General features: G+C 41.6%; 1 protein-coding gene across 1 annotated transcript in view; it reads left to right on the top strand.

Moving 5' to 3' along the window:
* The window catches only part of lrp2b (low density lipoprotein receptor-related protein 2b), a gene marked incomplete at both ends in the record, with an annotated part of 75,901 nt that extends 63,754 nt beyond the window's left edge, over positions 1–12,147 (top strand). The window contains 17 exons of the mRNA XM_084078221.1: positions 247–378; positions 2,215–2,340; positions 2,900–3,043; positions 3,509–3,674; positions 4,052–4,180; positions 4,945–5,165; positions 5,427–5,609; positions 7,118–7,237; positions 7,336–7,423; positions 7,544–7,608; positions 7,770–7,977; positions 8,335–8,398; positions 9,414–9,551; positions 10,680–10,796; positions 10,941–11,012; positions 11,501–11,557; positions 12,040–12,147. Coding sequence (XP_083934347.1) covers positions 247–378; positions 2,215–2,340; positions 2,900–3,043; positions 3,509–3,674; positions 4,052–4,180; positions 4,945–5,165; positions 5,427–5,609; positions 7,118–7,237; positions 7,336–7,423; positions 7,544–7,608; positions 7,770–7,977; positions 8,335–8,398; positions 9,414–9,551; positions 10,680–10,796; positions 10,941–11,012; positions 11,501–11,557; positions 12,040–12,147 — 2,138 coding nt within the window. The remainder of the gene's footprint in view (positions 1–246; positions 379–2,214; positions 2,341–2,899; positions 3,044–3,508; positions 3,675–4,051; positions 4,181–4,944; positions 5,166–5,426; positions 5,610–7,117; positions 7,238–7,335; positions 7,424–7,543; positions 7,609–7,769; positions 7,978–8,334; positions 8,399–9,413; positions 9,552–10,679; positions 10,797–10,940; positions 11,013–11,500; positions 11,558–12,039) is intronic.
* Positions 12,148–14,722: the final 2,575 nt, after the last annotated feature.

The following is a 14,722-nucleotide window of genomic DNA, read 5'->3' as shown; positions in this document are numbered from 1 at the left end:
TTTTATAAAGCAAATATTTTTATGAGCAAAACAAAAATGGTGGATAGCTGATTTCATAACTTGACACTGAAAGGTGGATGCTTATCTACATTCAGTGTTTTTACTCTGCAATGTTTCAATGGAACCACTGCCCTACACTGAAATCCTGCGCAAATGTAACCAAATGGACCCTTACCGCTCCCATTTGTTTACAATTATGCACAGTTAATGAGGGTCTGTTATGAGGTCTGTGTTGTCTGGCTCCAGATTTCGGCAACGACCGCAACTGTGAGGAGAAGCTGTGCCAGCACACGTGCCTGAACCTCAACGGTACAGGCTTCATCTGCTCCTGCAACCCTGGATACAAAGTGGACCCAGACAGCACCTACAGTTGCCTAGGTACGCATGCACGCGTGCGTGCGCACACACACACACACACATGCACGCATCGCACACAACATTCACAAGCCTGTGTCCACACAAAACTTTGCACACACAAACACACACACACACACACACATACATACACATACACATGCACACGCACACACACACACACACACACACACACACACACCGAGAAATACCCATACAGTATACAGAGCAGGGGTGTTTGCCCATGCTGCACACCCAACCAGATATGCACACGATCAATATTTAATATAGTTTTTTAACGACTGCATCCGTTCCTATCTCTTCCATTTATGAAACTGTCCCTCTTCAAACCCAACTGAAAATAAAATAGGCTTTTATTAGCTTGCCTGAAAATACCTCCTGAGGGAACGCAGATAAAAGCATGTCATTCGTTGTGAAAAGTGGTATCGAGGCCTCCAGGACACCAAACAACACTGAAATGGTTTTATTTCACAGAAAAGTACAGATAACACTAAAATGTTTAAAGAGTTGACGATGACTCATAGAGTACTTATAATAATCTATCAATGTAATTATTTTTATTTGTAAAAAATAAGGTTATATAAGGTCAAATTATGTAACACAGCCATGTCTCTTCCAAGATTAAAAATTCAAGATTGTAGTGTTGCATCTTATATATGATTACAAAATAGTCAAATTCAACATTATGGCAACATGAATAAGCAATAACAAAGAAATAATAAATAATAGCAGCAATAGTAAAACAAATATAACATGTACAGTACATTGGTCATAGCAGAAAGTTTCTACATTGGTCATATACATTAGTCATAGCTTGCCATGTTTGAAGGAGCTGTGTGTTTGGCTCGTACTTCTAAATGTTGTCCATACTGTATGTGTACTGTATGTGTATGTGAGCACTGCAGTGGTAAGTAGCCATGGGAACCAACTGTTCCCGAGCTACAGTATGTGGCCCATAGGTCAAAAGCCTATCTCCTGTTTCCTTAGCGCGGCTTAGGCAGCTTTATGTACAAGTAGGCTACACCCCCGACGCTAGTATGTCACAGGGGCTTACCCCCAATCCAACCCTTGATGCTGAGGGCCAAGCAGGGAGGTGTTGGGTACCGTGTTCTTAATAGTCTTTGGTATTGTATGACTCGGCCGGGTATTGAACTCTGACATTTCAATCTCAGGGTTGTTACACTAACCACAAGGCCACTGAGCTGCACTGTGCTGTACATGTGTATAAATATTATTTTTACATGCATACTACAGTACATGTGTATGTGCATTGACATTATGTGCATGTGTTTTCTGTGTGCACTTATGCAAAGTATCATGTGCCAGTGTGCGTTGTATGTTTAAACGTCCTATTCTAGCACAGACGAAGGTCCTATGACCGAAACGTTTGCTACCTTTTTTGCACCCATCACTTTGAGCACAGAGAACTTTATGAGCATGTTAAAATGAAAAGAAAAACTATTATCTTCACTGTCTAAGGAGTCTTCCTTAACCCATTAAGACCTGAGGCCGATTCTACAAATGTCTTCCAAATCCTAACAGTTTTTTTGTCAGTGGTGCTCAAACCTTTTCATGTCAAGGACCCCCAAAATGATATGTATTTGGCTAAAAAAAAGTTCAGGGACCCCCAGAAGCAAAGATTTGAGTTAAAAATGTTTGCTTAAAGATATACAAGCTCGTAGCACGGCATTCGGTGCCGCGCTATGAGCTTGTATATCTGATATTTTTGAAAAGCCAAAGAAATCTAAAATGACACAGATGCGTTCCTGGCTTTAATGGGTTAAAAAAAAAAATCTGCCAGTTTTTCTAAAATGCCTTCATTCCACCATCTCTTTGCAGACATTAATGAGTGTGAGGTGTATGGAACCTGCCCCCAGGCATGTAAGAACAGGAAGGGTGGCTATGACTGCGAGTGTGCTCCTGGGTACCGCTCCGTGGGAGCCGGCGCCATGTGTGAGGCTGAAGGTGAGATGTTTTACACCACTGTCACTCTGGCTTCTGAACTGTCAGTGTGTCTCAGTGGAATCACTTATGCCCTTTATCAGGGGTCTTCAACGTTTTTTCAGGCCAAGGACCCCTTAGCTGAGAGAGAGATGAAACAGGGGCCCACAGTACATATCGGATTCATGTTAAATGTGTGTTTTAAGACATTGAACCACTTAAACCCTCAATACTTTGTATTGACCGTTGGCTCGGTATTTGGTCTGCTCTTTTTTCCCTGCACACCAAACCCCTTCACGCGTTATGCGCTTGTAGATCGGCTATTTTCGGCTTATGTTCCCCCCAGAATAGGGATGCGAGGGTTCAAGTGGTTAATGTAAAAATAAAAAAATAAAATCCCTATCACATATCATGTGCATGTGTTTTATGTGTGCAATATTCTTTGTTAGCCCCCTAAAATGTAATAAAATAATTATAATAGTAATAAGGTTGAACATTATCGTTATCATGTCCGTTGTTGTTAGCCCCATGTCTTGTGGAAGTAAACCACTACCTGATAACCGTCGGCCTTGTTGTCCCTCAGGGTCCGTTCCCCTGCTGCTGCTGCCGGAGAACGTCCGTATCCGGAGGTTCAACCTGCAGACGGAGGCCTACCACGACTTCCTCAAGGAGGAGGAGCGCGTCATGGCTCTGGACTATGACTGGGATCACAACAACACTGGACTCAGTGAGGCACACACACACACAAACACACATGATACACATGATACGCACATGCGTACACAGACACACATACTGAAAGACATGGAATAAAGACAGTGAACTCTAAGGTTCAGTTCAATTTAGTGTAGCCTTTCCAGTGAGCAACAAGTTCAATAGCAGCACCCTGGCTGTTTGACCTGAATGGAACAGAATAGTATTTCATATCATTGGTAACACATGTGTTTAACCTACTACTTAATGTCACAGTGGCTGCTGTGCAAAAGGTCTAATGGGAAGAAAGAATGCACAATATATAAAGTTAATACACATGTCTACAGACTGGATACATGATCACATATCCGCCCATCACATACTACTTACAAAAAAGACAACTGGCTCCTCACTTTGAAAAGACAATCTTTCAACAATAATAAGAGAAGTTGATAAAGAACTAAAGAGAACATGGCTAATGATGCCCATATTTGACTAGGTATGGTGTACTTCACTGTGGCTGGTAAGGACTCGATACCGGGTGCCATTAAGAGGGCATACTTACCAACAGTGGATGATGGCAGCAACAACATCGGTGCTGCCGTTGACCTTGGCATCAAGTACATCACCAGCCCAGATGGAATTGCAGTAGACTGGGTGGGCAGGTGAGGTGGCAGTGGCAGCTTTTGCAGCAGCCTACTAGTTTTCTTTTCCCCTTTTATGCGTATTTCCTTTTGTTTACAGTTATGTTCATGTCTTGGTAAACCGTTCAGAAAAACTAATTTAATTGCATTGTAATGTGATTTTAATTAATTGCACAAAATAAAAACATGATGCTAATTAAAGAACTCCAGGTGATATCTGTCTGTGGCTGTCTTCATCACAAAGTAATGACTTTTTAATTACCCTTATTTTTTAGATAATTAAATGATGAATGAATATCAGATTCCCCACACTGAACATACTGTACAGTACGGCAAAATTAAATTAACTGTGTTGCTCTTGCATTGCGTTTATAGGTTTGTAATTCCTCTGCCAACAGGAACCTATACTGGGCAGACTCCAGGGTGAAGAGGTTAGAGGTGGCCATGTTGGACGGGCGCTACAGGAAACACTTGGTCAAAACCGATCTGGGCCACCCCTCGGCCGTGGCCGTCAACCCACGCCTGGGGTGAGAAGAAAATGTTTTTTCCACAGCTGCTGATATACCCTGGAATTTTGAGACAGTGTTTCAGACAGTTGAAACTTAGAGAACTTCAATCAATTTATGGGATACTGTTAAAACCTCCAACAAAGCACAGTACTTCTTTTTACAGTTCTTCTAGCTTTAATATTTTATTTGATGGTTGTTATCAGTTGTTTAAATATTTATCCGTACCACACTGCCTCTTCTAATAATTCAAAAAAAGACAATCAAAAAGCTGGAAGAAAGGTCATGATATTTCTACAATTTAAAGTTTGGGGACAACTCAAAAGTTTATATTTACAGAGCAGTAATGTTTTTCTCCTAAGATAGAAATTCAGCAGTTAGTGCAACTGAATAGTGTTTGCAACCTTAAAATCACATTAAAATAATGTTACATTGTCAATTCTGTAGGTCATCTTATTGTGTATTTCCTGCATTTATTACTGGCATAGCCACTGCAAATTAGGCATTTCATTTCTAATATGTAAATAACTATTTAAAACCAGTGCCTCACAAAATCCATTTCAATTTTCAAGGTTCACTTTATTTGTCATTTACATGCTTGCACTTTAAACGAAAATCGTACTCAGGATCATAATTATCAATAAATAAAAAATAAGCATAAAATCCTAAAGTGCAGTGAATTGAAACTGAGCAGCATATTAAAAACAGTAGCATCCAACATTTATCAAAACAAGATAACATGACATCCCTCCATCTTTCCTCACTCCATCCTTCGTTTTCTCCAGCATGCTGTACTGGGCAGACCGCGGCAAGGTAGCCAGGATCGAGTACTCTTGGCTGGATGGCCAGCAGAGGAAAGTGCTTGTGGCTGAGGGCCTGGGCTGGCCCACTGGCCTGTCAATCGACTACACCAACGAAAATAGGCTTTACTGGTCCGACTCTAAGGAGAGCCGCATTGAGTCTGTGTTGCCTTCAGGAGAAGACAGAAGGACTGCTGTATACATAGGTAAGAGGGAGCTGGAAGGACACAGTAAAAAGGCAATACTGTATGTATGGGAATAGAAGCACGAATGGTGTTTTAACTGCAAAAAATGACAAGCTTAACAAGTGATTATTATTACTTGCATTCAGATTTTATTCTTTCAAGATGTTGTGATCAAATGATCTTATTGTAAATTTGATAACTTGCCTAGAATATCTTAAAAGAAGCCTTTTTTTTTTACTTTTTCCCCCTAAAATAAACCCTGCTATTTTTTACCTTGTCTAGATGTACGGAACCCCTTCAGTGTCAGTGTGTTCGAGGACCATGTTTATTGGAGCACCCAGGAGAAGGGGGAGGTGTTCCGGCAGGACAAGTTTGGCCGCGGCACCAAGACCAAGCTGCTCACCGCCGGGCCCTGGCTTACACAGATATCAGTCTACCAGCAGCAGAGATACAACTCCATAGCCAGTTAGTTATGCACACAGACAACACACACACGCACGCATGCAGGGGCGGCCTTAATGATCTGGGGGCCCGTTTCAAGAGCTCATATGGGGGCCCCATATGCACCCCCCCCCAAAAAAAAAAAAAAAAAAAAAAAAGTTTTTTTTTTTTTGATTAAAAAAAAAATTGTGGACTGAAGTTGGTTTGCTTCCACAATCCATAGTGATGCATTTTCGAACTAAATTAATTAGGCTATCTGCACTTCCACCATGGACAGACAGCTAAAACAACTCACTCACATGATTCACTTGAGCTGAGCCCTGATTCAATCAGATCTACATCATCTTCTTGTATGAAATTCTTGGACGTCGGCCAGCCACAGGCGGGCCCCGGACTGGGATGCGAGTAAAAAAATATATTAAAATTTTTTTTTTTTTTTTTTGGGGGGGGGGGCCCCTGAGGTTGGGGGCCCGTTTCAATTGAAACGGGTGAAACATAGGAAAGGCCGCCACTGCACGCATGCACACACGCACGCCATGACACACCACGCAGAGTGTAGCATGTGCTCGTAAGCATGCAAAACACCAAGGGCCTATTGGCATGCATAAGCATGCACACATCGTAGTCATATCATTGTCTTTAACCCATTTAGACCTGAGGTCGATTCTAAAAAAGCCTCCTAAATCCTGACCTAAGTTTTCTGAAAAACTTCAAATATGTATTCATTTTTTATTTTTTTTAATAAGTTGCTATATGCTGTACATAGCAACAACAACCCCAAAAGGGGTTCCCGTCTTGAAAAGTATAATTAGAAATAGGGGTTCCCGCCACAAATGGATTAATGTGCGTATCGTGTTCCATTTTACATTTGCATTTTCTTTAACTACCTGAGCCCAAATGTATACTTCGCTGTGAAAATAGCCCACAACGCGTGACAGTGTGACATGTTGACAGCTTGTAGATCAGCTAATTTCTTTATTTTGGAACATTTTTGCCAGAAATGACATTCCCAAAACAGGGGTGCCAGGTTGAAAGTGGTTAGCGACTTAAACCCTATCCTGAGTTGACTGGGACTTCTTTCCCAGTCCCCAGGACTTTTTTTTCCCTTTTCAGTTTACCAGAAAGAGCAGATCTACAAGTTCACAACGCGTTGCAACACGACACGTTGTGAGCTTTCAGATCTGCTCTTTTTGCCGAATGTTCGTCTCAGAATAGGTACGCTGCGGTTCATGTGTTTACGACACTCAACAAAACAATGATCAGGATCTAACCCACTGTCATTTTAGATTTTAGCCTTGGCTATTAAAACATAGCAGATATACAAGCTCACAGCGCGTCACTTCGTGCCGTGCTGCGAGCTTGTACATCTGCTATTTTTGAACATTTTTGAAAATTCTTGAAAGCGTTTGAAAAACGTTGAATTATTTTGAACTAAGAAAAAGTGTGAGAACTACAGATTTAGAAGGCATTTGTAGAATCGGCCTCAGGTCTTAGCGGGCTAAACACGCTGTCACTACCTTCTCTCCATCCAGTGACGAGCCCATGTAAAGGCACCTGCAGTCACCTGTGTTTGCTCCGACCCGGAGGATACACCTGTGCCTGTCCTGAGGGCACCAGCATGGTCTCTGGCAGCAACACGGAATGTGATGCCGGTGAGAAACGTATTTTGTCTTATAATCTTACTCTGTGTACGTCTGTGGAGAAGGAAAACAAATTAAATATTGACGATGAATTCTGTTCACCTGTTCAGGGTTTGACCCGCCCCCCACTATGCCTCCACCGTGCCAGTGTCAAAACGGTGGAACCTGCTACTTTGACGACAATAAGGCTCTCTGCAAGTAAGTAAACACACGCATGAATGCATTAACATGCACACGCACACGCACACACACACAAGCAGATGCAGATATGGTAGCTAGTAAAGCTCTGGCCAACATTTGCATTGTATTGTTTCTCAGGTGCTCTCCAGAATGGAGGGGAGACTACTGTGAGATAAATGTATTCCACACAATCGCATCATCAGGTACAATTATTGTCAATTATAATGTCATGTCATGTCAATTATAATGTCTTTTACTAGTGGTAAGAGGATGACATCTTGTCTTTCCCTGCACACACGCATGCATGCACACACACACGCACGCACATTCAAACACGCTTCCTTGCCTCCTCTCTGTCCATCAGTGGGAATAGCAATCGGTGTGTCAGTTTTGATCGTGGCTCTCCTTGGTGGCCTGGTGTACGTTGCTCACAAGAAGCCTAAAATGCTGGAGACGCTACGGAGCAAGGTGCCAACTATGCCCTCCATGCCGTCCATGCCCTCCATGCCGTCCATGCCCTCCATGCCCTCCATGCCATCCATGCCATCCATGCCCACCCTGCCCAGCTTCAGGTGAGAGTGAGAAAACAGACACTCAGTGGCTGATGCTGTTCTGCATTCAGCATTATGCTTCAGGATGAATACCACAGTATAAAAACTATTATTATTATTATATTATTATAAAAAATATATTATTATTATCATCGTCATCATTAATGTGACTATTAAGGCATATCTGCTTGTCTGAGATAGAACAGCAAAGAGAGAAAGGAAGGAGAGAGACAGGATAACATACTGTACTTTTGGTCCAAAGCCAGGAATTGTATCCATTAAATTGCAATTATCTAGTTGAGCCAATTCAACATTTTATTGAATTTCAATGATGTTCCGTTCCACCTGTGTCACATACTGTATGTGTTCTGTTTTCAGAAAAGCTCAGTCTCCAAATGGATCGGAAACAACCGCAAGTGATATGAGACCAAATGCTGAACCAGTTAGTGGCACTGGTGCACCTCACCGCTTAATCAACTATAGGAGCAAACATTTCAAATCTAATACAGACCTGTCCAATAACACATTCATACATTTTCTATTGGTGAAGAAACATGTAACTGGAGCAAATCGATTTCACTGCCAACTACAAGAATGCAAGATTTAAATGTTTAATAATCCCACTAGAAACACCTCTCCATTCTCCAACAACATTCACCATGCTTTATTTAGTTTTTCTCTTTACCAATTCAGTGAGATTAATAAATGGACAGCAGCTGAAGGTAATATTAATTGTTGGTATATTTCACACAAGCATGGATAACTGCTTGCACAGAGAAACTCCTGAATGAAACAAACACATAGTATGTTATTACCTTTAGTGTATATCCATGATAAGCTAAGTCTCCTTTCTGTCATTCTCAATTGGCGTAGTGTGTCACTGAATCAACGGTTGCTACGTGGTTGCTACCCTGTCACGTTCAACAATGTGATTGGCCCCTGAAATGTGTTTCTCAATTACATACACAATTACATACACATTACATATTTGAGACAAACTGAACTTTTTGACACTCTCCTCGCCTGCTCCACCCCGCCATCAAGCCAACAATCCTTTGCACGGGATTGACGCCTGCTTCCATATAAAATGATTGGGAAGGGTTAAACCCTACAGTATATACTTTGTGGCCCGCTCTTTTTTTCCCTCTACACCAAATTTCTTCGCCAGAAATAGCTGATCTACAAGCTCACAACCCATTGCGTTGTGACGCATTGTGAGCTTACAGAGCTCCTATTTTTGCCTAATGTTTGCCCCAGATTAGGGACGCTAGGGTTCATGTGATTACAAAATCGCCTTGCTCCACCTACAGTGTATCTGCACCGTAAGCGCTGTACCGAAACATTTTTTACAGGCTGATTTCTCTTACATTACATTGCATCTTGATAAATATATATTTGAATATATTTCCGCCCTAATCTTCTTTGGACAACTCCATGTCTTTAATTTACTCATTCAGGTGCCTTGTTTGAATGTATCCATGGTGGAGACCGAGGCAAAGAGTTTTGAGAACCCAGCATACGATTACGACAGCGCAGAGCCCCCAGCTCCCAGCAGTGTGGAGACTACGGTGACGGTTCCTGATGGATCAGTCAAGGTCAATAGAATTACATTCACTGCTCCTTGTTGCACTGAATTCATTTGAAACTCTCCTTTACAGCATCAACCTCGTAGATTTGTGAATCACTTTCACCTTTATGCTGAATTCACACCAACAAGCGGACTTTCACTGCTGCATTCTGAGAAAGCGGCAAGGTTCAATGCATTGTCTATTTCAATAAAGTAGAGATCGTTTTGATGCAAACAATATGTTTTATTGAATAAAATATAAAACATTTTGGCGATTTAGACCCGATTAACATATAGCGTATAAGATTCGCTTTTAATAGGGAGAGAACCCCCCTGGAGTCTTATGCTGGTGGTGGCACTGGCAGTGCAGATGAACCTCCTTCCTTCTCAACTCTAGAAGACAATTGAGATTTTAACAAGGTGGCGTTGGGGATGGAGATCATTTGCTCGTCGCTTGCTGAAAAGAGAATGACAGGATCAGAGGCAGTGATGTTTAAAGACGGAGCCCAATCGCTTAATTGGCTGACTGCAGATTGCCAGATTACGATTGGCTGGTAAAGCTCACACCTCAAGCTGTGAATTAAGGAGAATTCCCAGCAAGAAAGATAAAAGCGTGAGAAAAGAGATCTTCCTTATTGAACTTACGCTTAGAGCTACATGTAGAGGAGTGACTGCTGCTTTCCCCACCGTAACAGGGGGAAGCCAGCAAAAAGAAGAGCGCCAAAAGTTGAGAAAAGTTTGACTTTGACCTTCGAGACAGAGCGGCAAGCCGTGATTGAGCAACTACATGGCCTATTTCTTACCTAAAATGTACTGTATACATTGTTTACAAACAAGCTGCAAGAGACGAGCATCGAACGTCTGTACTTCTCCTCCCTGTCTTTGAGCTCTGCCTGCCGGGGAGTGGGGACAGCTACTCGATTTGATCTACTTGGAGCGCTGGAGCTCTCGCTACGAGGGTTTCACTCATACCTCGGTCACCCATTTTATTCCATTAGTGAATGTCCAACCTGTAAACATTCACTTGCAGCTGCATGCTGTTGTCAATTCAGCGTATGGCTTTATTGTGTTAACATAGCAGTTAGTTACAGACACACTGTTTGAAGAGCTCAATGAGTTGAAGTTTGGTTCTCAACGTATATTTTCTTCCTACTAGGGAGAAAACACAGATTCCGAGGTGAACATTAAGAATCCCTTATATGCAGATGAGGTTCAAGTTGTGGCAGAGCCCATCGGGAGTGTAGCCGCACCTGTCACCATTGTCAGCATCGAGGTTCGTTTCATAAACATCAAAGGGCTCATTTCCCATTTCAACATTGACCAGACATTCCCACATGCGGAGCTGACAATGACCCTGAGGTTTGATTTGATATACCTTTTAACTGTTCTCAATTCTCTTATCTGGTGGCCATTTTAGGTGCCCTTTGACAACCCAGCATATGGCGATGATGACATCGCCCCTGAGCAACCACCTGCCATGGAACAACAGGTAGTCATGGAGACAACACAGTCCATTCTGAATCACGATTCACTCATTTTAAAAAGGTAGTGGATCAGCCATCAGAACCCCCGTGATCTACGCCATTTGATTGGTTGAGGGGAGCACCCAAAATTACAGTTTTTCGTACCAATGCTGTCTGACGGCTGAATATCCACTGCCTTCTACAAAAAAAGGATTTCCTCAAGTGTATATACTGTATATTATTTCATTAACTGCCCACACAATACCAGGAGTTGTTACTAAAAGATGCGTGGGAGAAACTGCCATTTTGGTTTCACAGACAAGGAATCTTGCCAAAAGACAAGGAATCTTCTGTAGAAAATACATAGACTCAGGGTGGGGGGACTGTGGCTTCAATTCAATTTCCTCTCTTTACACATACCGTATACGACAGTTTTACACCAAACGTGTGAGGAAATTGGAGTTGGAAGCACTTCATTCCATCTTTAATCCTTTTAAATTGCTTTCCCTGCCAGTTTGAACCCATGCCAGATGACAGTCCCGCTGACACGATGATAAACCCCCTGTACCTGGTGAGTACAGAAGCACAGCAGGAAAGCTACAGTGAATATTTCAACAGATAACCTGCATGGCTAGCCCCCCCGCCCCCCCCCCAAGCTGTTTATTATTCTGTGCTGCTTGAAGGGAGGAATTTCATTCATATTCACAGATCTATAAAGGTCCTGTGCAACGTGCTTGTTGGGTTAAACAAAACTCTGGTGACTACACGAGTCTTAACACCATCATTTGTCAATTAAAAAAAATTAATTATCCAAGAACAAGATTTCATGGTTAACCATTATATACTTTGTGTATATCAGATTTAAAAGCTTCTAGATCTGCTAAATTATGCAGAATGTTCGCCTATGACATGCCCAGAATAGGGACGTTAGGGTTCACGTGCTTGATTGAAAGATTAACAATTTGGAAATGCGTCTTGTGTTGATAGCATGTATTTTACAGTTGTTTCCAACACATTACAGCATGATAACAATACATTAAAATCGTCCAACAGGACTCCACACAGACCCTGGCTCCAGCAGGTTCACCTGATCTGACACCAGGACTAACATTAGACCTCACCTCTCTACAGCAGGACGAAGACTCATTCAGTTTAATTTGAAGGTGTAGCCATTCTAACATATTCTGTATCAACGTATCTGTGGCTTAGCTAATATAGTACTAACATCAGCAGGTTTAGTATCCATAAGCATTCACAACACTGCTGTGTGTTTTGGGTGAAATTGTCAAATGCCATCATATAATGATGGCCCCAGCATCTCTTTGAAAGATATTATTCATGCTCCTTATTGTAATGTATTCTGATGAAGTGGGTGTTGTGATTTAGAATCGCTGTCCTCTAGGAGGTGGTGACTAAATTACCATTCTCTGAGCTCAGAGAACAACATGACACCAAAGTCTATTAAACACACGCACAGAATATACAGTATACCTTTGCACAAGCCATAATACGTGACAGTGAGTTACCGTATGTGTGAGTCATGACTGAAACAGAAGTAGGCAAGATAGGACAGAAATAGGAATAGATAGAAAACATGATGATTTAGCAAGTAGGTGACAGTTGTACTTCAGTTACACCCTGTGTACACGTGGGCCTGCAGTATCCTGATAAAGAGCACATGGCATCAGAAACACATACGTATCTATATACTTAGGATTGAGTTAGTATAATTAACTATTATGCTTACACAGTTTAAGAGGGATTAAGTATAGTTGTGAGATTATGTACAGATACTGGGATATGGGTCAAGTCTCATGCATATTACATCAGTTACCAGTAGGGTATATCTCTGTCTGAGAGAGAGAAACATTAGCCATACATTTTAGCCATTGTGTACTACATCCTATGGTTGTTAATATCTTTTAGTGACAGTTACGAGACTGAATACATGATATAGCAGAATACGTATCCTATCAGGGTTTTACAACTAATTTGCCAAATGTTTTGTAAAGACCTAACAATCTCTTTAATTGTGTGTATTTAAAATAAATTGTAAATTATTGTTATGGTTCATTAAATGTTTTTTTGTTTTAATGTATATTTTAAATTGTAGAAATCGTAGTGTGTTCAATAAAATTTCAATGACTGCAAATTAGTTGGCCTGCAATATATGCTATTCAGAGAACATGAAGTGGAAAGTGTGTAGGCCGAGCCGCTGGTATTAAACACTTAATTTCATTAAGCAAATAGCATTGCCCTGTTCACATTCACCTTCCTCTCTCTCTCTCTCTCTCTCTCTCTCTGCCTCCATATATGCCTCCTTCCCTTGTGCAAAGGTACGGTAGGCTACACATGTCAAAGAGATCTGTTGATAGTCAGTATTAATCCACTCTCATCACCACAGATAGGACACTGATCCCCGTTAGTAAGTGACCCAGTGAACTTGGCTGAAATTCTGTCACCAATTTAATTTCATGATCAGCGTGATGATGATCACAGAGCAAAGACAATGATGTCAGTGCTTCCATACTCTCTCTCCTCTTTCGTCCCTTCTCGTCTCCTCTCCTCTCCTGTCCCCTCTTCTCACACCATGATACATGTCTCATCACATCAAGGCCTCTTCTCAGCACATTTACCACAACTAGGGCACAGGGAGAGAGAGGGAAAGAGCCCACTTCTACTAGATATATCCCTGCTTCTTGATAGGGAGAGAGAGCCCACAACTAGATACTATTCGCTATATATACATCCCTTCTTGGTAGGTAGATAAGACGCAGATAAGAGGATGGAGAACCTACCCGTTTATATGATGTTTTCGCATAGTAGTGTATATTTGTCTGTCATTAAATGTTTCGATGAATTGAGTACAAAGGACCCCAATGGAAACAAGCCTATAGTACTTTCTTGGGTTTAAAATCCTATTAACAGACCTATTGAACTGTGCTTGTCTTTGCAAAATGTTAATAAAGCATTCAATCAATCAATCAGAATGCAAGACAGAGAGAGAGGGGGGATATGACTGTATGGTCAAAGATTAATCATAAACGTGTCAGTAGCCCCACCCCCCTCCCCAAATATGTTGGTTTATCAAATCCCAAATTCCAATATTGATAGATAGGTAGGAAAGCTTAATTAACGACAAAAAACAACAACAATAAACAACCATAATAATAATTAATAATAATAATAATAACAACATAATTGTGTCCCCTTTAGGTGTTGTAGGGTATTTCTGTCAGGTACATTTCCACACACCTGAAACTCAGTCCCTGCATTTACCCCATCCTAAAACTACAGGGTGTCGCTTGCCAAAACGAACCGCGACGACGCGTCTTTAACTCTGTTTAAATCTGTTCTTTTTGGCAATAAGCGACACACACACACCTTTGTACTACGGAGCATAAATTATAGTCGCAGGTCGCAGCCAGCCAGTCTTTACACAGCGAGACAGAGATTGGAAAGAGGCGGGGCTAACATATATCTGTATGTGTGTGTTTGTGCTGTGGTGGTGTGTAGCTGTAGCTCAGCGTGGAGAGAGGCTGACTGATTGAATGACTGAATGAATGAATGAATGAATGAATGAAAGAAAGAAAGAATGACTGACAGAGAGGGGGAAGGGGAGATTGACCGAGACAGCCAAAGATATGAACGCGGATTTCTGCGACGGGGAGAGCGAACCCTAATAGCCCATGAAACAACGGGGGAACGCCAAGGTAAAGCATAGAGAGAGAGAGAG

This window comes from Gymnoscopelus microlampas (assembly GCF_963454915.1).
Source record: "Gymnoscopelus microlampas genome assembly, chromosome: 14".
In the NCBI taxonomy this organism is placed as follows: Eukaryota; Metazoa; Chordata; class Actinopteri; order Myctophiformes; family Myctophidae; genus Gymnoscopelus; species Gymnoscopelus microlampas.
Note: the sequence above shows the minus strand (reverse complement) of the source record. Positions and strands in the feature narration are given on the sequence as shown.